A 25,935-nucleotide genomic window follows, 5' to 3' on the forward strand; every position below is an offset into this window, starting at 1 on the left:
TCTAGGTCTTTGATTTCCTACGGCATTTAAATTTCAACTTTCATTCCATAACATTGGAATTAAATGCTTTTATAGCATCCTTACTGTTAAAATTGATGTTGCTATGTTGCTTTCTAGATTAATTTCCACAAATCTGGATCAAATTTAAAACTTCTACTTTTCACTTAATAAAGTGGTAAAAACGTTGTATGTTCTAGTTGCCTCATTACATCAACCTTCCATAAGTATTCTAGGAATTACCTTATGGCATCACTTATTGATCACCAGTCGAAGAGTTGTAAGATCTGTTGTAATTTCCAGTACTCTAGCTTAGCACATTATTGCTGCTACAGTCATACATACAGAGGCAAGTGACTTTATTCATAGTTTTCTCACTACTCATTTGAAGTAATTTAATTTGTACTTATGGATCTCATGATCTTAGTAGTACCGTATTACTTCGATCCAGTTTATTATCCAGTTTTGACTTCAGATAATTACTCTACGATATTTTCAATTAAACACAGGGACTTCAGTGACTCGAAAAGGATATTTTTCAAACATTGACCAAGCTAGAATTGATTGTGTGAAATATACTAGCTGTATAGTCAGAAAAGTTATCGAGGAGAAGACTGGAATTATTTAGATGGATTGGGGCTTCACAGCATAGTGCTTAGTTTTTGAGAAAGTAAACAATTGAGGAAAATGAGGATCATAAGGTTATGGTTTATAATAAAAATAAGTTTGAATGTTTCACATTTTTATTCACATATAATTTTTAACAACGTGCTCTTGTGAATTTCTGTAGTTGATGGTTTTAACACAAAATATATTGACAACTATTTAACATTCATCAAAATTACTAATACTGACCTAAGGGGAAAATTAGTAGCAACATAAATAGGTACGAGAGAATTTGAAAATAACGAACAGGTTGATGTTTGTTCGATATGTAAGCAATCGATACAAATGTAAAGATGTAATTGCTTTAGTAACACATTTTTATTTCAATTTAACTTTTTGAACAAGACACTTCTAACATTTTATGTAGATTTCGGTATATTCAAAATCTTAGTTTCTATCTATCAGATTTGGTTTAAACTATGTATTATAGTCAATTGATAAATTATTGCGTGGAAACTATTTAATATGATTACTTTTGATCATGTAATTTGGATCAGCCGAGGGTGTATAAAACTGAAAATAGTGTGTTAGTTTGCGAAGATAGGTAAACAGAACACAGTGATCTAACCGAGTATGTAAAAACCGCCATATTTATTGTTATTTTACAAATTTGGATGACCGCGATAAATAGACTTATTTTAATATACCATCTGCTTCAAAATAGTTTATATTACTAGTTTCATTTTTAACAGCTACAGCACTTTCCAAATGAAATTAGCGATCAAAATAAGGAAGTCAAATAACCACATGCCAAAAGTTTCCATAAAAGTTTTTGACTAAAGAGGGCTAAATGACTTCCTCATTTCTAGATTAAAAAATATATCCCATCACTAAACTTACGATATACTCCATGAGAGAAAAGGATTTTATCCACATTGTAGGATGTCAAAAATTGTATAATCAACACAGATTTGTTTTAGTGAATTCCACATTATTGGAGCCTTTTATTAAATGTAAAGGTGCTTAAAATGTGTTTTTAATACAGGTAAAATGGGATTAAACCTGAAAATAAATTGGGCGCTTCTGATTTTCGGTTTCTGAATAAACCTAGCAACTCTTAATGATATTACAGGCACGGGTTTTCGAAATTTTGGAAACTTGTAACTCAAAAATATTTTTAAACGCGAATAACTTGAAAACTAGGAGGACTTCGAAAAAAACTGCACTAACAAAAAATGTAGAGCATAAATTTTTCTACAAAAAACGTATCTGGTGATTTTTTTCTCTTTTTCCCTCAACGTCGAAAGCCGTAGCATCCGCTTGCGAATTCCTGCCAGTGTGAATCAAGCCAATTTACGTTCCATCTCACATGGAAGCTGCTCTAACTCTTGGAAAACTATTTAGTTTTCAAAAAAATAGAAATGCATCATGATGGTTAACATCTCTATTTTATACTGGAGTAAGCTAGCATAATTTTTGAGAATCTTGCGAGATGAACAGGTATATTGGCCATACAAGCATTAGAAGTTTCAATGGATACATTTCATCACTCGCCATATAAACAAGCAAATCCAACGAGAGATTTGTCGTTCGTGTTATTTTCAAAATTTTCATGTATATAACACACATGAACTACTTCTTGGTTTCAAATGAACTAACTTATAAAAAACGCGATCATTAATACTACGTTCGTTCTCGGTTGATTATTATTTCAATTTTCACAGACTTTTTAATAGTTTCTCTTTCACAAAACTGTGAGTACTCATTTGGTGCTCTACATTTTTGAGTGTTCAAACTCATTTTATAATGGGGATTTTGAGGTTGGGAAAAAATTGAAACCTTTTTTGTACAGAATGTTGTGCTCCACATTTTTTGTCCGGCAGTTTGTTTCGAAATCCCCATAGTTTTCTAGTTAACTGCGATTCAAAATGTTTTTGAGTACATGAACCCATTTTACGATGAAAATTTTGAGGTTTGGAAAACATGCTTGGAAATCAATCTTTAGAGAATTTTGTGTTGTACATTTTTTGCTCCAGCACTTTTCCTCGAATTCCTCGTAGTTTTCGACTTATTCGCAAATCAAAATATTTTTTAGTGTAAAAACCCATTTTAAAGTTAAAATTTTGTTTTTTGATTTGGCAGTTTTTTTCGAATTCTTCATAGTTTACGAGTTATTCGCGTTAAAAAATTTTTTTGAACTTCAAGTCGTAACATTTCGAAAATCCGTGCTCGTAATTTTGTTAAGAGTTGCTAGACATATTCAGTATCCCAAAACGGCAAATCGCTTAATTTGCCTGTAGTATTTCATAACATTAACGACAATAAATTTGGTTCGATTCCTATGACCTATTCCACAAAACTTGGAGAAGCGTGTGTAATTATTTGTATATCTATAGAAAAAATCGATTGTAAACTTCTCAAATATGAATGACCTAATAAAACAATAAATTTTCTATAAGAGGTAAGAGGCTAAAGACACGTTATGGGGTGGTTGTTTTGCCATAGTAGTTAGTTCGTTCAATTCGTTCAAATACAAGTTTTCGGCTTTGTTGGTATGTGAATTGAGAAATTATTAATTAATAACCTTGCCATTTTTCGACATATAGAAGTTTTGATTTCACTTCAGATTTCAGACATTTTCCTGTCGTTATTTTGTTTTAAGTGATCATAATACATGCAAATAATTAGTACAACTTATGGAACGAATTCCTAATTAAAGTCAAATCGTTCCTACGTCATTCACTGTCTAGCCCATACAACACAGATGTCGAATAAATGTGCGAGAAAGAAGATGAGTAATTTGTTCACTAATTTGAAGTGCGATTTATATGACTGAAAAAAATGCACGTGAAAAACACCGTGTTCTTATTCCGAGGATCTCTATTATCCTAACCAATTTGCCGTTTGAGTTTAAACAATTTTCGATCACAAGCCAATTTTTGAAGGTTTGTGGTCTAAATTCGGAAAATCCATGTTTTTCCCATGGCGTGTTTCACTAAGAGTGCAACCTATTCACAAAGTAACTGGTCTTAGAAGAATAAATAAAATCCTTTATTTATTATCCTAATAAAAAATTAAGTTTGATGCTTCTAGTTCGTCGGGTTTATATATTTGCTGATTCATTTTTCTAACTGTATGAGTATTTTTATCTATCTTGTCTAAAGATCTTGGTTGCAGTTTGAGCGTTAGGTTCAGTTTGGTTAATGTCTATTATTTCAAGTCTCATTTGAACCATTTTACTTTAGTGATGAACATAAATAAATATTTCACCACAAAATTTTCTCTTGTGGGGAAATGATAGAAGCGTAGATAGACTTGTATATGATTATATAACAGCTGAATTATAATTTCAGGCTTCTTTTGAAAATTAAATTAATTTTTGTAGTGCTTTTTTACTAGAGTTATATTTCTGAAAGCAAAACAGATAGATAAAAACGGTTTTGATAAATATAGAGTGGAATTATTTATTTTTTTGCAATTATGTTTAATAAATTAGCGGTTATTATTAATTTTCATTACTTAAACTAACGATACAATGAATTTTAAATTTATATTCTAATGGGTCCTTACAAAATGTTCGACGAAATATTGGTCAGGTTTTTATCAATTATTGAAATTGCATTGTAATAAATCATATTTTTTTTCGACTTTTAATCAACATCAAATCTTGGAATGATGTATTTACTAATAAAATCAATTATTTCTCACCTAATATAAACTAACATCCTAACCACACAGGGCCGGATTAAGTTAGGGGCTTGGGGGTGTTGATACCACAAATCTAACGTATTGATATTATTTTGTGAATTTTTCAGGGTTTATAAATCTTAATCAGGCCCTGTAAACACATAATAGAGCTGCTATAAGACAAAAGATAAAATGAGTAAAAAAATTATATCGTATAGTTACTTTTTGTTGTTATTACCATCATGTTTTTATTTTGTTTTATACGTTGAATGAATGTTATAGAAGGCAATAAAAACACAAGTGATACAGATGCTGATAATACCAAACCCGAGATGATTATTGAGAAATAAATTTTTTCGCCCATTTAGGGTTGTTTTTTAGGGCTCCAAAAGTACTTTAAAGCTGGAGGAGACACATATTTCCAGTCAAAACACTCATTACCTTATGCATATTGAATGTCAATAATTATCCATCATCATATCGGAATAGGCGGTCCTCTACAGCAATAGCATATGATAATAGGTCAGGTTATGTTAGGTTGAGTTAGGTTATTTTAGGTTAAGTTAGGTTAGGTTATGTTGAGTTAGGTTAGGTTAGGTTAGGTTAGGTGAGGTTATTTTAGGTTAGGTTAGGTTAGGTCAATCGTTAAAAGCTTATCGTGAAAAATGTAGGTATTTCTTTTATTTAATGTTATAGGTTTCGAGCACGTGACAGTTAATCATACTCGTGGATCCTGTTTCCGGTGCATACATTTAAAAATTGGAGCGAGTGTGGTGTGATACACGTGAAAATATGCCAAAATATGGCCACCTTGATTATCACATGGATGGTTACATCGTGGAATTTCTGTTTAGACGCCGTTATCGTAACCACACTGTTCGCTTGCATGCGTTGGCTGCAATCATTGTAAAGTAAGATCTATGAGAATGAAACAATTATACCATATGTTATAGTCGAGGAAATGAAGCACATAACCTAGGAAGTTCAGAACAGTAAGATCGATCAAGATACAACAAAGTGCATTCGATTGAAGACAACCTCAGGAAATTTTATGAACAAAAACTAAAAAAAAAATATTAAAATTGCATATGTGTAGAAGAAAAATGTATTTTGAAGCGTACATTTCGAATGGTTAAGAAATGAAAATTTATAGCTCGCAAAATATTATCGAAAATAAATTTTACTCTCGTCAGTTTTCAAGATCGTTGAACACGATAACCTGCGTAGTAGCTGGTGCCCGGTGTGACTTCCTGGGGGTTTTCGAGGCTGCTGAATACGAATATCACGACAAAAGGAGTGTATGAGGTTTGCAGTTAATATTTCCTCGACTACCAATTAACTAGTATCTTTTAACAGAAATTAACAAAAACATTTGTATATTTGATTTGTAATAAATTTCTAAAATATTTATTTCAGTAGTATTTAATGATTGAAACATATTATATAATACTGCCAGTGGATTGTTTTCCAACCTAGTTATTTATAGTTCCTTAATAATTGAAAATTATGTACAAAATAATAAAAACAAAGATATTGGTATCATGTAAATAAACCATGTATAAATAAAAATGCATCAGAAGTATTAAATGCCATCTAAGTCATAAATTGATACTGAAATCACAATACGTTCACAATAATTTTTTTTAATAAACTTTGAAAACGACAACGTTGATATAGAACAATAGAGGTCGAAGCCCACTAGCAACACGCCACGCCACCTCACGCTATACGACTTCGGTTCACGTGGTACATCGTTGTGTATACATTTGTTTGTATACTATATAAGAAATAATATTACCGCACTTTTTCTATTAAAAATTCTTGTTGCATTTCGAGTCAATCTTTAATATAACCCCAATGCGATAAAACTTTTCCATAGACTGGCATGCAAAGCCAAGAGAGACGTCTTACCACGCGTCGGTTTGAAACTTCTCACGTGGAATAGCGTGGCGTGGGGTGGCATGTGGTGTGCTAAGTGTGTAAGCAGACAATTGAATTAAATGGACATATGCACACATATTCGACATGTAGCGTGGCGTGGCGTGTTGCTTGTGAGTTTCGGTTTTAACTATAATACAATTTTAATTATGATAATTATCAATTCAATCAATCGTTCTACAGTTTAAATACGAGCGAAGTTTATGTAAAATATCTGATAGGAATTCACAGTTGAATACCACTGAATGTCGTTCAGTTCACTCACATAAAAGATGAAATTTTTGTTAAACGGAACCATAGTCTCGCATAAAGGTCTTTATAGTGGGTCGGCGTTATCATCGAGGGGTGGAAAAAATGATTAATCAACTTCAAATTAATCAACCAACTTAATTGGAGCACAAGTAACCCTGTATAACGCTTTCACGTCCATCCCTAGCAACGCCACGTCGTGGTTATAACAAACACATGAAATCTGAACAACACTCTGTTCTGTAAGAATTGGTCTCAGTTCAGAGACTTGTACCCTGAACGAATCCTACATTTACTATATGTGATTCTATGACCATATAGTGAATCTCTATGTACAAGCTGCTCTTTGGGAAGCTAGTTTCCTAGAAGCTGTCAAATCAGTGTTTCAGCATATCTTAAAAATTGGTAGAGTTTATAATTCCGATAATTAGCCTTCGTCGATAGCAAGAGATTTAATGGAAGGATATTTCAGGAAATGAAAGGAAAGGAAAGGAAAGAACTATATACGGCTGTTGAGAGATATTTCTAATTAGTTTTCCACGATCGATTAAGATTTTTTTTTACTTATTTCTGATATAGAGTGACGTGGTTTTTCATCTTGTGTATCTGTATGTCTTTTTTCTATTACTCTCTTATGTATGATTCTTTTCAACAAAGAATTTCATCATGAGTAGAATAAATTTCTCAGTTAAAAATCGATAGTTTGAAGTCGTGAATTTACCATATTTAAAATTGTATTTTAAGTATGTGGGTGAAGACTGATAAGCAAGAATCCCTTTTCTTTTGTTCGAAGAAACGCGATCTTTGAATGTTTCCGCTTTGCAGTCTCACTTATAAAACAATTTTTAAAATCTACAAAGTAGTGAAGTATAAACATCTTATGAAGCTTATTACGGGACCTCATCCCCACGCCTAGGTGACACTGTATTTAAAAATATGCTTGAAATTATTTAACAGTCAGATTTTTTTTATTTCCATCGAACAAAACAATTTAATTGTAATGGGCTTACAACTCGTGTAACGTACTATTCTTTTTCTACGCCCTTTCATGCATGCTACTTAAGAAAACGTGTCCTATTGCATAATGTGCTGCCTACATTTAGGGGCATCACTCTTTCAATCCTAGATATATCTCGCTATTGCTAAAAGTTTTTATGTGTTTTAATTGACTAAATTTGTGTAAATAGACCAAATAAAGTCTTATGTAAGTTTACAGACATGGGCGTAGAAAAAATTATTTACTATAATAACAAGTGAAACTGACAAAACAATTTTTCAGATCCTGAAGAAAAACAACCTGGTTTTTGAGGGTGTAAATTTTGTCGGTTATATTAAAAAATAGCAATTATGGAGCTATTGTTGACATGTAATAGAGCTAGTTATATACGAGTAAGTATATGATTAGATGAGGATAAACCTGTGGTTGAGAAAATAGTAATTATATGCCAAGACAGAAAAGTGGGTTATTATTCTATTAAAGACCTTCGATCGAATAAAGTATGGATTTTAAAATTTTCTCAAAACTCAAATCATCCATGCTTCTGTCGAATGTAAAACACAAACATTTCATGTCTTGCTGATAGTCCAGATTGTTGAATATGAGCGATTCTAGTGATTTCTCCAGACGTTTCAGAAATATTTGTTTAATCTGCAGTTTCTTTTTGATTAACTTACAATTTTACTGATAATGAATTCTTAACGTCGTTTATAGCAAAACTTATGGAACTCAGCAAATATTTTTTCGTAATAAAACTGGAGGAGCTTTTTCAGCTTCTTTAACTATTTTTTGAAAAACGTTCATATATTTATAAACTGATTAGAATATTACCTTCAATATTTGTACAATGAATAACTATGTACATTGCATACAAACTATTCTTCGCTGCTATTTCTTTGGAGTTTACTACTGGGCCCTCTGTTAGTGAACAGAATAATGAGTTCAGGGTACAAAACGCCACGAGAGGCCACGTGCTGTCACGAAATCACGCTTACATCTAGAAATTGTGCTAGAAGCAGGTTGCAATTTTGGTACATTTTTTTATTATTTACTTTCGCTTCAATTAAAATCGAATTATAACAACTTAATAAATTTTTCGAATAAGGAGTCGAATATAGGTACATAGGTACAAGTTCGATCAATTTAACTAACTTTAACTATTAGAACGTCAGAAAATGATTAATTTTAGAAATGTGTTGTTACGTGTTGTTACACGTATTTCTGAAATAATGAAGTGAGCAGCATGATATACTAGTTTAGAAAGGATCTTTCTCAAGTTTCAACAATAACGTTGGTATTCACTAAATTTTATACAAAAAAAAACAAAAACATTGTTTAATGTCAGTGCAGGAGTGCATTCTCTGATCCAGAAACAATATACGATATGCCGATGACACAGTCTTGATAGCAGACAACACGAATTACGTCCAAAGGCTCCTGAGCACAGTTGGAATACACAGTTGTCCTATGAAAATCAATATGAACACACTATTATACGGTATGGAAGTCTGGACACTGATAGTTAACACCATGAACAGATTGGAAGCATTTGAGATGTGGATCTACCGAAGAATTTTGAGAGTTCCATGGAGAGCAAGAAAAATCAACGTAAACATTCCGAGGAGACTAAGAAGATAGAGGGAAGAAGGTGATTGGGCAAAGAGAAGATATCGTGGCTCCACCATATCAAAATTTGGCAGGGGTAGGAACCACAGGAGAATTAATCGACACCACCAGAGACAAGATAAAATGGTCAGAAGTGATCGCAAACATTCATTAATAGATAGTAGAAGAAGAGAAGAAGTTGTTGTTGAGTAATAAATTCCTGAAATTCAACGAGGTAATTTTGAAAAAATCTCATCGCAACCTAGAATCTATTGAAATAAGTATATGGTAGTCAATGTGTTAAGCTAGTGCCTACATCTCTTAAGTTTGAACTGCTAATGGAAAATATTTATTCGTAACGACGATGTATTTTTTCATTTTTTGAGTCCGTTGAAATTTTGAAAATTGAAACAACATGCATCCTCAAAGAAGTAAACGTTTAGCACTATGTCAAATAATAGTTTCGCTTAGTACCTTGTAGGGGTAGAGGAGGAGTATAAGTTTGAGGAGATAATACGAATTCAAAATAAATAATTATTATTTATGTATCAACGGTTCTAAGTAGGAATTCTGCCGAATGTTTATATCAATGGAACAAGATTTCGAAATTCTCGACGAAATTGCATAGAAGGCTGAAAAGGCACCGTAAACACGTTTTTGGGAAAATGCGGAGATTATTCATATGACCAATTTGTTGGTAGTAAACATTTGAGTCGCACGTGTAGTGTACATAATAAATTAAAAAAAAACGAGTCGTAATAAAGAGTTGGACACTTATAGATTATATTTCTTCTTTCTTTCTTTCACATGAATGCTTTGAAAATGAGCTATTTCTTATTTACAGACAAGGACGCTATTATCTATAATCCGTTAGAATCTATAACTCGTTTCTAAAAAAAACCATGTATTATTGCAAAATATTTGGTTTTTAAAAAATCTACAAAGTACATTGGTCATTGTTTTCGTCGAACGTCGGCGACTCTTTTAGAAGAAACTGTTTATTTGATTGCTTTGAATTTTTTTCAATATCCATTTATGGCAAATTTTTAGATTCATATAATGGGCTTTAGACAAACACATGCTAAGGACTACCAATGCCACTGCTTCGTTTCGTTTTTTTAAACACAAAACTGAATTAAAATATACTGCGGCATGTCCGACTCTGTTCCAGTGTAAGAAAGTGCGGTCATACACGCCAGTGTATCGGTGCGTGTTGACCCTGTTGGACGTTTTCTGCAAATGGAGTGCCGTCTACCTGTCTAGCTGCTATTGACATAGAATTGTTAATAAGTTTAGTTGAAAATAGGCCCTGTACTGTGTGTTATTTCATTATATATCGGTGATAATAAAAGTTGAACGATTTCTTTCTTCATCCGAAAGTAATTTAGATTCATATTTTTCCAACTGCGTAAAGAGTATGAAATGCACTATACTCTTCCCTTTCCAATAATATATGATTCACCTACAATGACTTTTTACGTTTTTCTATTTCTTTTTGTTTCTTCATGTACAAATAGTAGGCCAACACGTTTTATTTTCTTAGTAATCATTTCACCGTGCGTAATTTCTGACTACCAGTTCAAAACTATTAACTAGCGCATGTGAGGTGGCAGTCCCAGGTAACATCCAATCGGTAAAAAATATATGTATATGTTACTGTGAATGCCCGAAATGCAGTATATGTTAAGATACTCTGGTGCCTGTTAACATTCACCAAGGTTGTTGGTGAATGTCATTCACCGGTGACAGTTATCATAGACCAGGATGACTTGGCCAATGTTCTTATGACCGAAATTATGATGCCTGCCTGATTGATATAGAGAAATAATGATGTGTGGAAACAGAAGTTCTGGGCCAGTATATGACTAATGAAGTCACAAATTGTTTGTTAACATTCACACAAATTGTAAATCGCCGGGTTCACAGTATCTCCTCCGTGTCAGTTAACCGGTGGATGTCCGATTCAAGTATAAATTAAGAACAGTTTTCTGGTTACACCATCGAAATTGGTGATTGTCGACATACACTGGTGCATCTTAACATTGAACATTAACACTAACATATACAAGGATAGCCATTTATGAACGGTCCGTTGTCCGGTGAAAAAAAAAAACGGTGATAGTACATGATTTAATTCCATGTTATATTTCAATGCACCTTATAGCAAATTTTGACAACGATACCGCGATGTTGGCTGGTACAATGATGTGATGGATAATTTCAAAATTACATTATCACAATTCTGTCTATATACAAATCATCATAAGCGTCGATTGATTCACTTTGCTGTAATAAGAACAGTTCGTTGCAATTCTGATGTCCGGTTTCAGTATTTGATTATTGCAAATCGATACTATAGTATGAATAAATATTGCATGCTAAAAAGTCGAAGTGATATTATGAATGAAAAATGATTTCAGGTCTTATGTTTTTTCTTATATAAAAACATTTTAGACGTTTTACCTTAATCAAAATATATATGATAATGTAAAGACCTAAGAATGAAGAAATTGAAGTAATTTATCTCGTTTATAACTACTTGAATTTTGCAAAATATCTTTTTGGAAATTCCGATAAAGAGTTATGAATTGACTTTTGCAGAAAATAGTTTTCTTATAATTCTTATTTGCATGATTCGAGCTTCATGAAAATGAAGATTCTAATTAGTATACATTGTTTGTTACAAACTATTTGATATTGTACTCTTGCTGAATATAAAATGCTTCCATCTACTCAAATCTATTCAAACCAAACATGAACCACTCAACTCTATTAGTTATTGTTTGGAGCATAGATGACTTCAACCACTTATATTACTATTAATACTAAGAATGTGGAAGCCTTGTTGGTCCTGATTACCTGGGTACTTCCTTTGCAGTACCCTTGGTCGCCATCGCTTCAGCCCAAAGATGCTCACCAGAATAGGAAATCGTTGGCTTTGGAGCAAGACTCTTCGACTAAGTTATCTCCTAGGATTTTTCTTCCTGTGTTAATGAGAGTTTGACAGGCAGATAAACGGACTGCCTTGTGATTACCAAATTCTGCTTCCCTTCCATCTATCTGCAGCGTTTCTATTGCACAATATTATGGAAACTTTTATCACAAGACACAGCTACAAAAGTTATAATCCGTTTCTATGTCACATACACATTATGACTTTTTCCACTTCCCGATGATGGCCTAGTTATGGATTTTCATTTATCAATGGGAGCATTTATTTGAATAATATATTATTAATTAGTTTGGACGTAAAGCCACATTTCACGATTACATTGGTTCAAAAATAACGAAGTTTTAGAGTTATTCTAATGCAATTTACAAAAATATGGAGGTGATTACCAAAAAATATTATATCCTAACAAATAGAGGCCTGCTATTCGATGAAATATATAGATTTTTTCTATAAAGACTAAATTTTTCAACGTTTTCGCTGATTGTGTAAATTGAGGATATTTTTAAACCAGTTTTATTGGGAATGATTTGGAAATTTGGGTGATTGTTCATAGTTTGCGATCCTTGTAGCAATAAGGGTCTTTTTTGCGAGTCGGATTTGTTTTTGAAGATATTAATTACGTGCTTGGGAGTTGAAAGTCGGATAGAAAGTGGGCGTTTTGTAGAAGAAAACGGTGCTTTACCATGAAGAAAAGCCAATTCCGTTTTCCTTCTATTCAAAACGTTATTATAAACATTAGTATCTTTATTATTCCTTCCGAAATTATTGTAATAATATTGTAAAATACTTCCCGAGTGACTGTTATTCTTTTTATTGTTTTGTTTATTCGAAACATTATTTTGGATCAATCTTGGCGTGGGGTTGGGGTAATAAATCTTCTTAAGGGTGGTTTGCGGTGCATTTTGCTGTTTATGAAGACAATTACAAGGTGAAGTGGCCTGACAAGCTACTTCACTACGTTGTCACACTTCCTGGAGAAATTTTATTGGACAAATACCCTGGCGGTTGTCTCCAGATCGGATCATCACCATACCGTCCAACTCTTCTCCAATTTGTATGACTATTTGGTCCCTGAGAAGCATCAGACCATTGTCACCATCAGACACTTGTAGGTTATGGGTGACCTATAAAAAACATCGCATTTAGAAGTTGCTATAGCTATAATATGATCTAGCTCAGTGTTTCCCAATCTTCTTTGTTCGATGCCCCACTTTAGCCTTTATAAAATTCTTATGCCCCCCCGCCTATGTAACATACATAATTAAATTTAATAATTTACAAGAGAAACTTCTGGAGAAATGATTTGGTAGTTGTTAACGAAGAACAATGAGTAATAAGTAAATTTTGGAAACATGTAATGAAAATTCCGAATAATTTTAATGGTAATTTCTCTATATTAATTCACTGAGATCTGTATGCGTTCACGTTAAGATGTATATAAAGATGGACATACTAATTATGGAATTTAACAAAATTATAGAACATTCTGTTTCTGCTTCTTCACAAAGCCATACCATTCCTCATTTTATTTTAAATAAAGTTTTAACTAACTCATCATACTGTAATTCTGTGAATTCTTCTTGAATGCATTAAAATGAAAAACGGGTAGTTCTACATGACAAAATAAAGAATTTTCATATTTATCAAGTTAAACTTTGAACACTTTTTATACACACCCTTTATAAAACAAAAAATTTTTCAACATAGATTTATATACGTCTGACCTTGCTAAAAGCAACTATTTTCATATCTCTGAGGGCATCCTCGTAAAAAAATTATTTTGTAAGGGTCTGCAACGGTCAAATTTTTTACAAAAAAATTAATAACTCAAAAAGTATGCATTTTTCGAAAAAAGTTCTCAGACAAAAGTATACTAAAATTTTACGCAGATTTCAAAAATGTATTAATATATAGGGTGTTTTATTAAAAATAACAAAGTTACAGTCGATTTCCGGTAGAAATTTTCATGGTTTTACTATAAGTATTTTTCTATATACAGATAGTTTTATGGGACACCCTGAATATTGGACAAATCTACTGACATTGCCTTCATCATCCATGTTAATAAATCAATTTGTATTAAATCAGGAAAACTTTTAAATCAGCAGATAGAATATTCAAATGATGGATAATGATAAGTTTATGGAGACAAAAAACTGATGAATTATTGAATAGACGAGGATCTATAACAGTTTTTACCGAAACTTATTTCAAATTAACTACAAGTGTAAGCAGTGAAATACTATAGTGAGAAGTTCGGGGAATCCCGCGATGCCTGTTGTTCGTCGCAGGGAAGTTTACTAGACGACGCAATACAGCCAGTTGATATTTTGGTCTCGTCGAGCCGGATATACATAATAATTAAATTTGGCACCAAAATCTAGCATTGGATTCAAATGAGCCGGAGCGAAAGGGTTCAATTGGTGTCGAATCAATTTTCGAATTGCCCCCCTTAAGGATTAAATTACCCCCCCGCGAATCGTGGACTTCACGTTGAGAAACACTGATCTAGGTTAAAAACACAATAGTATCTCATTTCATTGTCTCCTTCTCGACTCACGATAAAAAACAGAAATGTAGATAATCGATTTCAGCGTTGTTGGGTATCTTCAGTATAGTAAGTGAAAAAAATTCTTCGTTTACCACTTACTTGTAATGGTTTTTCTCCAGAAGACAATTTCGAAACATATTTCGAAGGAAAAAATCCAATTCTCCCAAGGCATTTTCCTTTCCACCAATCAGGATCGGAAGTATCAATGACTGTTACTTTGTATCCCGCTTTCAAATCTAATTCATCTTGGTGTCTTGATTTGAAATTGTACAGAACTACGTAGAGGTTGGTTGGTAAGAGGCGATGGGATTTCTAAACAAAATCAAAACGTAGTATTATTTTCGGGAGTAAATGTAAACAAATCAACTTTTATCAAAAAGGAATATTATGTCCACAATCGAAAACATATCTACAAACAATATTTTTTCTATATTTCTTCATAACATTGAATAAATAATAAAATTCGAGGAAATTGTTGAATAATTTAGAAAATTTTTTATTTATGCGTGAAGTTTAATCAGAAACAAATGAAAATATAAACAAAATGTTGGTGTTTTCGAAATTTGTAAATTCAAAATTGCGGCTGAATAACAGTTTTGAGATGCGGTTTGCTGTAATGGTTATTTAAATTTTTTTCAAAATTTTCTGTTAAAAAATTGACGTCAACTTCCGTTGACGGAAGGTTTTCACAAACCCCACAATTTGAAAGATAAATTTTTCTAATTTTCAAGTTACTGGGTACTGGTAGAATATTGTCACTACATTACTGAATATGCCTTCTAATCTGGTTCACAGGTTTACCAAGCTTTTGACGGGACACGGCTACTTCCGACGGTATCTTCACAAAATGAAAAAAGTACCTCCTGTGTGTACGTATTGTGGAAACGACTCAAATAATGCTAAATACATTTCATCGTGTGTAACCACTGGAGGGGTTCAAGAGAGGAGGCAGAGGAGACTGTCGGCAGCATAAATCCCGATGCTGCACAAGGTAGAATATTGGTAACTGATTGTTATCTACACAGAGAGAATTCTTATGCAAAAGAATGTAGACGATTGCCTGGTATGACGATATCATAATAGATCCAGAAGACCAGACCAGACCCATCAAGCAGAAGTAATATCACAATAGTCCCTGGCTGGACAGAGATGACAGAAGATGGTGGTTTAGTGGGTAGGCTACGGGAGTCCCACATATCCATCAGCTCTCCTGGTGGAATTCGTTACTTCTATTACGTATCTTCTCAAAAAAAATCTGGTTCACATTTAGCATTTTTCGTAGAATGATTTTATAGTCTCTGAAAATTACGATCATGATATCATTCGATTCGAATTATCACCTAGGAAGTTAAAAACAATTAAGTGGAAAAAAGTAGCGGTTTGGTTTTTTTGTATACCTCGATAAATATTGAAGATTTTTGATTTTGCGAATTGATCCACAATTAATTTACTAAGAATGAGTTTCTACCACCCAAAATTTTGCTCAGTTATTCATAATTTTCATAGAGTCCTGAACACAGAGCCAAAAATGGGTGGTCTTGCTTCACTGTGCGTTGTGTCACCCAGACACAACAACGAAAGAAAATTAAAAGAATATTAAGGAATGAAAAAATTCAAGGGGTGTTGGGATACATAAATAAACAATAATCTGGGATCAAAAAATTTCTATTCCAATTTTTATATTAATATTGATTAGAGACATAACATTTCTCAGAGGGAAAAGTTGATGACGGTTACCTAACTTTATCGAATGATATTTAAAATAAGTTTGTAAAAGTTTACATAAAGAAAGGAATAATGTATTTATTTTTATTGTTTACTACTATTAGAAATCGTAAGGTGTTTGTTTTATGAATTAATAAGACGAATAAAATCGGAAGTTTGTAACCTTCTATTTTTTTTCTGACACAAAGATTTGGGGATCTAAGTTACTCAAAAGTTACTTGAGAAGCTCAACTTGGTTGTTCTCCTGGGGTAGAATATTAACTGCGAAGATATAATCTCTTTCGGTAAAACTTTCCGATTAATAACAAGGCAATTTGAAGCTTTGTTCAATAGTTAGTGACATACAGAGTGTTTTTGAACCGATAAAATTGAGGACTTGATTGCGGTATAAAATGTTAATCGTTAAACAATAATAAATTAATTATTTAGAATGAAACGCAAGTAATCCATTCACAAAGTATAACTCGTTCTCTATTCTTATTCAAATTTGAACAGAAAACTGAAATTCGAATAGAAAAGGCTGAGGAAATTTTATTATAGGAAGTATTTTGATTTTAGTCAAACAATCCCTTTCTGAATTATATCGCATGCTTTTAAAAATATCCTGTAGCCAAAAAAATATAAGTTGAGCAAAGAGCTGTTTAAAATTTAAAGATATTAATTATTGAATGAATTTTTTAAAAAAGAATGGTTGTCAATGGTTTTTGTAACTGATTGCAATCATGCTATATGGAATTCAGATCAGGTGACATAGGTAGAAGCGGTAGATGAAAAAACCTTTTCCTTTCTATACCTTCCCATATCTTCCACCATAGTTCAATGTGAGCTTACATTATCGTCTATAAAAATGATCCAAATGCCTGTATTAGCATGAAAATGTGACCATACACCTGACCTGTCATGTTTTCATGACAATATTTATATAAAACTGCGTAAACAGGTTTCAAAGTTTTCTGTATATTATCAGCTCAATCTTTTTTAGTAAATTTCTTCATTTGATTATGTTCTGTACCTGTCCTGTTCAACTTTATATACCAAACTTTTTCATATCTACCATAACCTCTTCTTTACATTTCTTCTTTGGTCTTCCTTTTGTCCTCTTTCCTCGCTCTCAATATCTTTTTTGGTACACCTTTTATTATTCCTTCGGTGCTTTTGCCATCTACCTCTTTGTGCCATTAATACCTAGGAATTGATGCTAGTGAACGGTTTTTCGATTTTCGATTCCCCCAAAGTTGGAAGCAGTAGTACTGTTGTACTTCTCAATAAAATTAATGTTGAATCTTGTAGAGGTAATTTTCCTTTATTTCCACTAACTTTTTTGTTAATTTTATTCAAGTTATATATTTTTTTTAACATAGATTCGGTCTTTAAATGATAAAAATATACCAAAATACCAGATTTTCCACAGTGAAAGAAAGGATTCGTGAATATGAAAATATTAGCTCATTTAGAAAGAGAGTAACTTTCTTTTATCCGCAATGAAGTCAAGCAGGTAACTTGCAATAAAATAATTACCCACAACAACTAACTTCCCCTCATTACGAGTCACATAACATTGTTAACTGAACCAACTGTTCATTTTTACCTTCATCATTTTGACACTAAAAGTTTGTCTAAAAGCTGAAAATTTGTTATTATCAGAAAATTCTCAATTGTCATGAAACTTTGGTTGCTGTTAGTCGTTAATGGTTGAAGGATTATTTTCTTAAAGGATTTGTCAAAACTTTGTCATTAACTCTTCTATCTTTGATTTTGAGTGGTGAATTTTGGTAAGTCACAACTCGTCTTTTGTCCCTCAACATGTTCCATATATTTTTCTTCTCACCTTTCCTCCTACTGGACTTGGACACGGAGAAGCACTAGCGGATGAAGGGCTCTTATCGTTCTCGTCAGGTAACTCTACAGACGACATTCTTATATTTTTGGCAGAAAGCAGTCGGCGATTATGAACAGGACTTGAAGGGGCTGTAAAAACATTTATAAAGTAGGTAAACACTAAAAAAGTTAAACGAAAATGATAATTCCATAAAATGTGTGATTTTTAATAAAACTTTGGTTTTGTATAATTTTTTATGCATTAAGAAAACACGAGACCATCTCGTCTCAATTATTTTACAAACTTTTCACAATTTAATGTAATTTTCTCCTCCATAGAAACGGAAAATTCCCTAAACGACGACTCACTTTTATTAGTTTCAAAGAACTTCACAGAAACTTTGTCGACCCTACTAAATTATAAACGGAAAGAATACATCATTGTGTATCCTTGTGAATATAAGGCAATAGCCTTGTCGTCATTTAAAAATCATGAATCAGATGAAATAGAATATTATCAACATCAAAAAGGAAATTATTTTTTTAAATGGTTATATTGCAATTGCAAATCTTTTACGGTTTTAGTTTTTTCCATTCATAAAGACCATATCTCTAGAAGTGTGATGTCATTTTTTTACTAAACTATCAGAATGTCACCAGGCTTTGGTTGAATGATTCTGAATATGTTTATACAGCGACTAACAATTTAGACAGTGAAAGTCTAGCTTATGGGAGGTAGTTATAATTAATAGAGTTATCCATTGGAATCATAGAACAGTAACTTGGATTGAATACTACCATGTAAACGACTGTCGATAAACAAACCAATTTTCCATTTCCTAAAATGGAAGGTAAACGTCTAGACTACATCCAATGGTGGCATTCTTCGCTTCGTTGGTAAGCCGTTTTTGATTTCTGTCAAGTGATAGTTTTTGACAAATGAATATTGCACTTAGAGGCTATATTGACTATTTTTAGTGCTATTAAACCAAACGAGATATAATATAACGATTGTTACATTATGTGCCGGTACTTTGTCTAGTTTCTCTTTCACTACACACTCTACCAATGTTGACATTCAGACGGCGGTGCGCTACAGCCACGTAAAGATTCTTCTTCTTCTTCTTCTTCTTTCGTGTATTAGGCGTAGTCGCCTGTTTTATCTTCGACATCCTTGCCTTCAAAGTTACTGCTCCACCTTTTTCTGGCCCGGCTGGTACTCCTTCGGCCCAATGGGGATATATAGTGCGCTATATTGACCATTGTCTATTGTTGTCCATACGACTTATGTGCTCGTTCCATTCTTCCTTTCTTAATAGAACCCATTCGTTGACGTCATCTATTTTGCACAATCTTCTGATGTTCTCACATCTTTCCCTGTCCAGTAGGATAGCGTAGCACTTTCATCTCTGCTGTTTCCATCATTCTTTTGGTTTTCGCCGTTTCTGGCCGTGTCTCTGCGGTGTAGGTCATTATTGGTCTTGTATACTCTCGATTTGGCCTCTATTCCGATATATTTATTTCGCCATATGGTTTCGTTCAAGCATGCTGCTATTCTTAAGGCTATTCTTAAGCCACGTAAACATGTCCGCCAATGTAGATGCTCCCACCAACTGTGAATTGCAAATTGTGATTCGTTTTCTACGGGATACAGAAATCCATCGGAGAATTAGTCGTGTGTATGGGAAAACTTCATGATTGATGTTGTTACGCATGAACAGTGCGAAAGTTTAAAGATGGCCGTAATGATGTGTATGGTGAAGGGGGCTAAGGACGCAAATCTGTCGTTTCAAATGACCTGGCCTAACAAAAATGGTTGAAGAAAACCTTAGATTCACCATTACGGAATTTCTAGAAGTTTCAAGTTTTGTTTTGTGCTCTAATTTTACTGAACGGTTAGGCTACATTGGCGGCAACTTCTTTGAAGAGAGTATTGAGAAGCTTGTCCATAGATATGACAAATGTCTCAATCTCTACTGTGATTATGTCGAAAAACTAAAAAAAATATTGTTTTAAATGAACTTCTTTTTATTTACAGCCTATCGGAGGTTGAAAATAAAACGGCCGTCGTTTATGAATCATTACAATTTAAAATGAAGTTATGGAGAATAATTCATGGAGGTTTAATTCATTTTTCTCGTCTTCACGATCGTTTTCAATTAATTTTCTTCTAAGAAGACTACAAGTAAAAGTTTTACCGTGAAGTTGAATTTCTGGTCTGCCTCTATCTCAGTTCTTTTTTACATTTCACTTTCATTACCTCTACTTCTACCAGCACAAATTAAAAGTGCTCCGAAATATGTCGTCTAGAACCTGTTGGATTTGTACCGAATGTGTCACCGAACGATTCCGCTAGAGTTCCACAACAGTTGCACGACGGTTTCGTCCGCTTAATTCGACCAATTTCACCATTTAGAAAAATGATTTCCTTTCACGCAGAATGTATCTAGATATGTTCGTTTCTTGATAATTATTCTCATGTCATCTCTTAACTAGATCGAGCAAATGGAGGTAATCACTAAAGTCGAGTTTTTTTAACAATTAATTTGGACAATAGAAAATAGACAAGAAAGCTCTAATTTTCAATCTTATTCAGTAATTTCAAAACAAAAAAGGTGTATAATAAAATTATAAATACATACACTGAATCCTCGAAGAGCTGCTTTGATTCGAATGCGGATCACTGGAAGCATTCGTTCCGTGATGCTTTCCTCTTCTTACATGCTCTGTACTTTCAGGTGAGTCCAGAGATAAACTCTTCATCCGTAGGTTGAGTTTTTGTCGTCTAGGAGAATGGGGAGCTGTCAAAAGTCACAAAAAAACTAATAAGCACTCATAAGTACTTGAAAATCGATATAAAAGGTAGTACATGCAGGTTAAAAAGCTGTATTTGTTTATTTTTGAAGCAGGGTTGATACCTACTCCTATAATTTGGGAAACATTGTAGTTATATCTGTGTAAACAATTATTTTTATTTATGAATCAATCAGAAAAAAGATTCACGTCTCTTTATTAATCCAATTTGCTTTTAAATGTTTGTATGTGAATAATATATATGTCTCAACAAAGTTAGTAACAAACTGTCCACTTATCTAAAATCTGGGTTTATGATAATCAAAAATACAAGACTTCAGAATCTCATGATTAATGAAATCTCAAAGTTGAGAATAAAATGAATTAAAAAATGATAATTAAAAAGAACTATTCCATTGCTTCCATATTTCTTTTGTGATATTAGTTGAGTATTGATTTGTAAAAACGTAGTAGTATAACTAAGAAGTTACGTCTAGGAATTTACCTACCAAGGAAGAATCAAAAAAGGTTTAAGAAGCATTTGGAGGAACTTTTGAAATTGAGGATGCGGAAGAAGAACCGTTCTGAATAATTTGGAGAGGGTATACCAAAAAAAATATATAGAAACCTCGGTGCTATCGGTGAAATTACTAATTGTAGGATAACAACCGTTATATCAGCGTGAGATTATTAAATGAACGAGGTTCAAGTAAGTTGCAGGATCAGAAAAAAATTGTGCAAGGAACAGTTCATAGAGCAATGAATGAGACATATACATGTGGTACTTGTTCTCTTTTTCTAAAACATTTGTTAACAAAAAAAATTTCTAAGGCTAAAAACAGTTTTCTCATTTATTTTTATTCAAAATATCTGAAATATTTAAATAGAGCACGAATATAACTACTGTATATCATCTATGATTGAGAATCAGATCAAAAATCAAAACAAACAATTCAAAATAATATTTTAGTGGATGTAACTGTTACTAAGGGTTACTACGCTCATTTCTGTTAATACAGACCGACACTTCGGAATCCAAACATTGGACAAATGTTCACGGCACTCGGAGAAGACTTCATGCTTGTTCCTGACACAGAAACATCGAAAAGAAAATGTATGTACTTTCTAAAAAACGACGATGGAACTGACAAACATTATTTCATATATTCGAGGCTTTTTTTTTTAAAAAGTTTATATACTTCATTATTCGTTTCAAGTTGATAGATGTTAAGGTAGGTTTGATATGTTTATTAGATTATAAAGGGCGAGTTTTTAGAATATCAACATATTAACGTTATTGTAGAAATGATAAAAATTACTAACAAAATTATAGGCAGATATATCCTGCGTGACAAAGCAAATACAATGGGCGAGGCCCTATATATTTATCCATATTTAGCTATCTCATATAATCCTTGTTACTTAAATATACATTTACATCAAATTATACAGGGTATTTAAAAAGATATGACTATTTTAATATCGAAATAGCTATAGATATATTTATAATTTCCGGAAACTTTTTAAGGTTTTCAAAAATTTGCCAAGGAAGTCGATTTGTTAGTTTAATCTCCAGATTTGACATAACTCCACAGGAAAAAGTTCATAGATGTTAAATCGGGACTGCGTGGAGGCCAATTTGAGTCACCTCTCCTGGAAATCAAGTTGACAGGAAAAATTTCAAGAGCTCGTAGCAGAGTTCTATCGTACGTGTGTGAAGCTGCTCCGTCCTGCTAGAACCATATTCTTTAGTTATAACAATTAAAGTTTTGCAGTTCAGGAACGAAGAAGTTGTCTAAAATACGTAACGCTCCGATTTCATTGAAATTTCATCGTCAAAAAAGTATATTACAATTCCTCGCGCTGAATGAAATGAAAATGAGCTTCATACGAAAACAAGCCTCTGACCAGCATCCTGAGGATTAAATTCTTGCACCAAGTGAATTTTGTAATGATGAAGCCTTAAATATTCTTGTAATATTTGAAATAATGATTATCCATGCCTACGATTTCGACCGTTCAAGACGCCCGGATCTTGGTTTATCCAGTATTCGTCTGCCCTGTATAATTACATGAAAATATATGAGACGAAAACTATAGGAGAAATCTAAATTGAGGAAATATACAGGATGTCATATTGAAAAATGTATGTTTTAATATGCAGTTTCGATAGATTTTGGCATATTTTACAGATATTTCTTGCCTCTAATTTCGGTTTTTGAGTAATCATCATAAAAAAGCGGATTCATTTACCGTTGTCACACTCCCCCCTATAGAAATAACCTTTTTATTTAGAGATTTTGTCGCTTTACTTATAGATAAAAGCATAAGCATCATCCCAAAATAAATATCCTGCATCTTGGACATTCAGAATTAAATATCCTTTCAACAAAGTGCATGTAACATGAGAAGTTTCGCAACTTCGTACGTATTTTGAATTTCAAAAGCTTCTTCAATAAACATTTTATCTATCTGCGTTGTATTTTTGAATAATAAAAACATGGCCGATGAATTTCGCAAATTCTGAAACATAAATGAAGCAGAACATCGAAAACAAAGTCATAAAGCAATATTCAAAGTTTGAGATGAATATTCATGTTTGTCAGTTTTTAATTCGTCTCTACACTCAGAAAACATTTAACTTTTAAATCTAAACATCAACTAAAACACATAGTGCACAACAAATTGGTTAAAGCAACGAGGGAGAAAATCTAATATTAAATTTGAAATTCGATTTCATTGGGAGAGAGAAAAGTATATTTTTAATGGGGAAAGCAGGTATTAAATTCGTCTTGTTACTAAATTTATCAGGTTTCGGGGGAACGGAATTTGCGGAAAACTTTATTTAACCAAGTTCAACAGAACGTTAAGATGAAAAATGTTTTGTCGTGAATTAATGAACCAACTTGTTCTCTGATAAGGTCTTTTTTGTCGACTGTAGTACTATACCTTCAAAGTAACAATTAACTGATTTTAAAAAATTTAAAAAAGAAACAAAAGTAATTTTAATACGTTTCTTGCTTCATTGTTGTGTGAAATTATTTTCAACTTTGATTATAAGTAGAACAATGATTTTCTGAGAATTCATCGATATAATCATATCACGCGACAATTATTAGAGTTGTCTTTGATTCTAATAACAAATAATAATAAAAACTTCTGGTGTATTGTTAATAATAGAGATATGCTGCTGGTTTTTGTCAACATTAATTGAGTTTCTGATACATTTTTTTAATAATTAAATAGAAAGCGTTTCCTTCATATCCTGTAATGAGGAACATCTACATAATCCATTCGAATTGTTGGTTATTCTGGACCTTACAACAATTAATATCGTTGGCCCGTGTTCATATTCCTATTTCGTATTGGTATAACCCTTTTCAATTTCTACCATCTATGAGTATTCTATTGTGGAAGACAACTTAATTATCTTGTTTTTTAAAAGCCTATTAGAGTCAGTTGTTTATCATTTTATTAATTTCATTATAACTAGGACTAAGCTTGTCATTTTTGGATATACTAATTGCGTTCATTTTTTCCCAAGTTCTAATATCAATATAAAGAATACCTTTGAGGCAATGATACCAACATTAGTTTTTTCTGTTAAATAAGAGAAAACGTTTATGCTATCGTATTCGTATCTCTAAAAGAATCGGTTTTGGTAAAGCAATTCCGAAACATACCAGTTAATATTATTATCAATTTTTATCATCAAATTGTTGACTGATATAATTTTTTTCATTACATGTACTGATTACTGAAATCAGTATTGGTACTGAGTTCAATGAAATCCATAAGAATGTCATTAGGATCTGGTAGAATATTGTAGATTGTTTGGGAAGTAGGTTCGGGTTTTCAGATACTCTGCAGTAAATCTGCCAAATTACATAGACTCTTTCCAGAGGAAATAGTTTTTCTGGGGATTATCTGTGCCACTTAATACTAATCCTTCGATCTACTTGAGCCTTTTCATGGAATTGTTCGCAGAATCTGCTAAGCCTATTGTCTTTAAGGCTGTGACTAGTTTTTTGGCGAGATATAAAATATATTTTATTTTTCAATTGATTTTTCATATTAATTTTTTTGTTGCTTTTTTCCAATTAGATGAAATGAGATAATGAATTTGGAGAAATCTAAGCCAAACCACACCTAACCAACTTACTTTCTAGTGATTATACTCGCCCTATTAGTAATATTAATAACTATAAACTAGTGAACGATATTTTTTATTTATCACAGTCGGACAAGTTTGGATAAAACAGCAAATCAAGGAAAAAAAAATTGTAGTTTATTTTTTTGGTTTTGTTCGTTTTGTTGTTAAAGGCGATATTTTTCCCTTAGGGGTGCTGCCCGAAGGAGAAGGGGGTGTATTTAAGCCATTCCCATTCTCTAGCTGGGGACCTAATAATAAGGGTTGGCCGAAGGGGCGGGTTCCAGAGCCGTCTTGAGAATTTCTTTCTGAAAATTTAAGTAAAAATGCAGTTTACTTCTTTTCAATATACTGAACCCGAAGCAATTATTGGTATTGTTGTTAATAGCATGAAGCAGGAGTTCACAGTTAATTGTACTTATATATTAAATTGTTTATACAGATTGTCCCTATTTTATTGTTTTCTTATATCGAAGCAGCTGGCAGCGTTAAAGTAACATGTATAAAGTTATGATAAAGTAATGCACAAAAATCAGAACATACAACGTTCATTTTTGAAACAAATGTAAAAACACGTTAAGCAGTGTATATCTTCTGATATTGGTGGAAAAAATAAATCGTCATATTTGTCAAAATAATGTCGGAGTCCTCAATATTTTTTTCAAATACGAACCTAGGTTTTTTTATATTATTTCCTGCATTATTGTTAAAGAGAAGATTAACTTAAATTCTGTACTAACTTTCAAATTAACAGTCTATCAAACTAAAACTATTTCTTACACGAATTATTGTCCTGAAATAGGCCAAGACGATAGTAGACATGATTTAGAGACTTCTCGATCAACTGGAAAGTTATACGAATAATT

The 25,935-nt window shown here is 32.5% G+C and overlaps 1 protein-coding gene across 12 annotated transcripts in view; it reads right to left on the minus strand.

Annotated features, from left to right (window-relative positions):
- Nucleotides 1–728: 728 nt before the first annotated feature.
- LOC130443898 (uncharacterized) overlaps nucleotides 729–25,935 on the minus strand; it is a 208,569-nt gene continuing 183,362 nt past the window's right edge. For 7 of the 12 annotated variants that reach the window (XM_056778788.1, XM_056778796.1, XM_056778805.1 and 4 more), the window contains 4 exons: nucleotides 20,769–20,927; nucleotides 18,137–18,276; nucleotides 14,683–14,895; nucleotides 729–13,156 (listed from right to left, as the gene is read on the minus strand). In XM_056778788.1, the coding sequence (XP_056634766.1) occupies nucleotides 12,995–13,156; nucleotides 14,683–14,895; nucleotides 18,137–18,276; nucleotides 20,769–20,927 (674 nt within the window). In that variant the 3' untranslated portion in view covers nucleotides 729–12,994. Of the gene's footprint in view, nucleotides 13,157–14,682; nucleotides 14,896–18,136; nucleotides 18,277–20,768; nucleotides 20,928–22,356; nucleotides 25,378–25,935 lie in introns of those variants that run through there. The other 5 variants (XM_056778844.1, XM_056778820.1, XM_056778828.1 and 2 more) reach the window with 1 other exon arrangement.

This window comes from Diorhabda sublineata, chromosome 1 (assembly GCF_026230105.1).
Source record: "Diorhabda sublineata isolate icDioSubl1.1 chromosome 1, icDioSubl1.1, whole genome shotgun sequence".
Classification (NCBI taxonomy): domain Eukaryota; kingdom Metazoa; phylum Arthropoda; class Insecta; order Coleoptera; family Chrysomelidae; genus Diorhabda; species Diorhabda sublineata.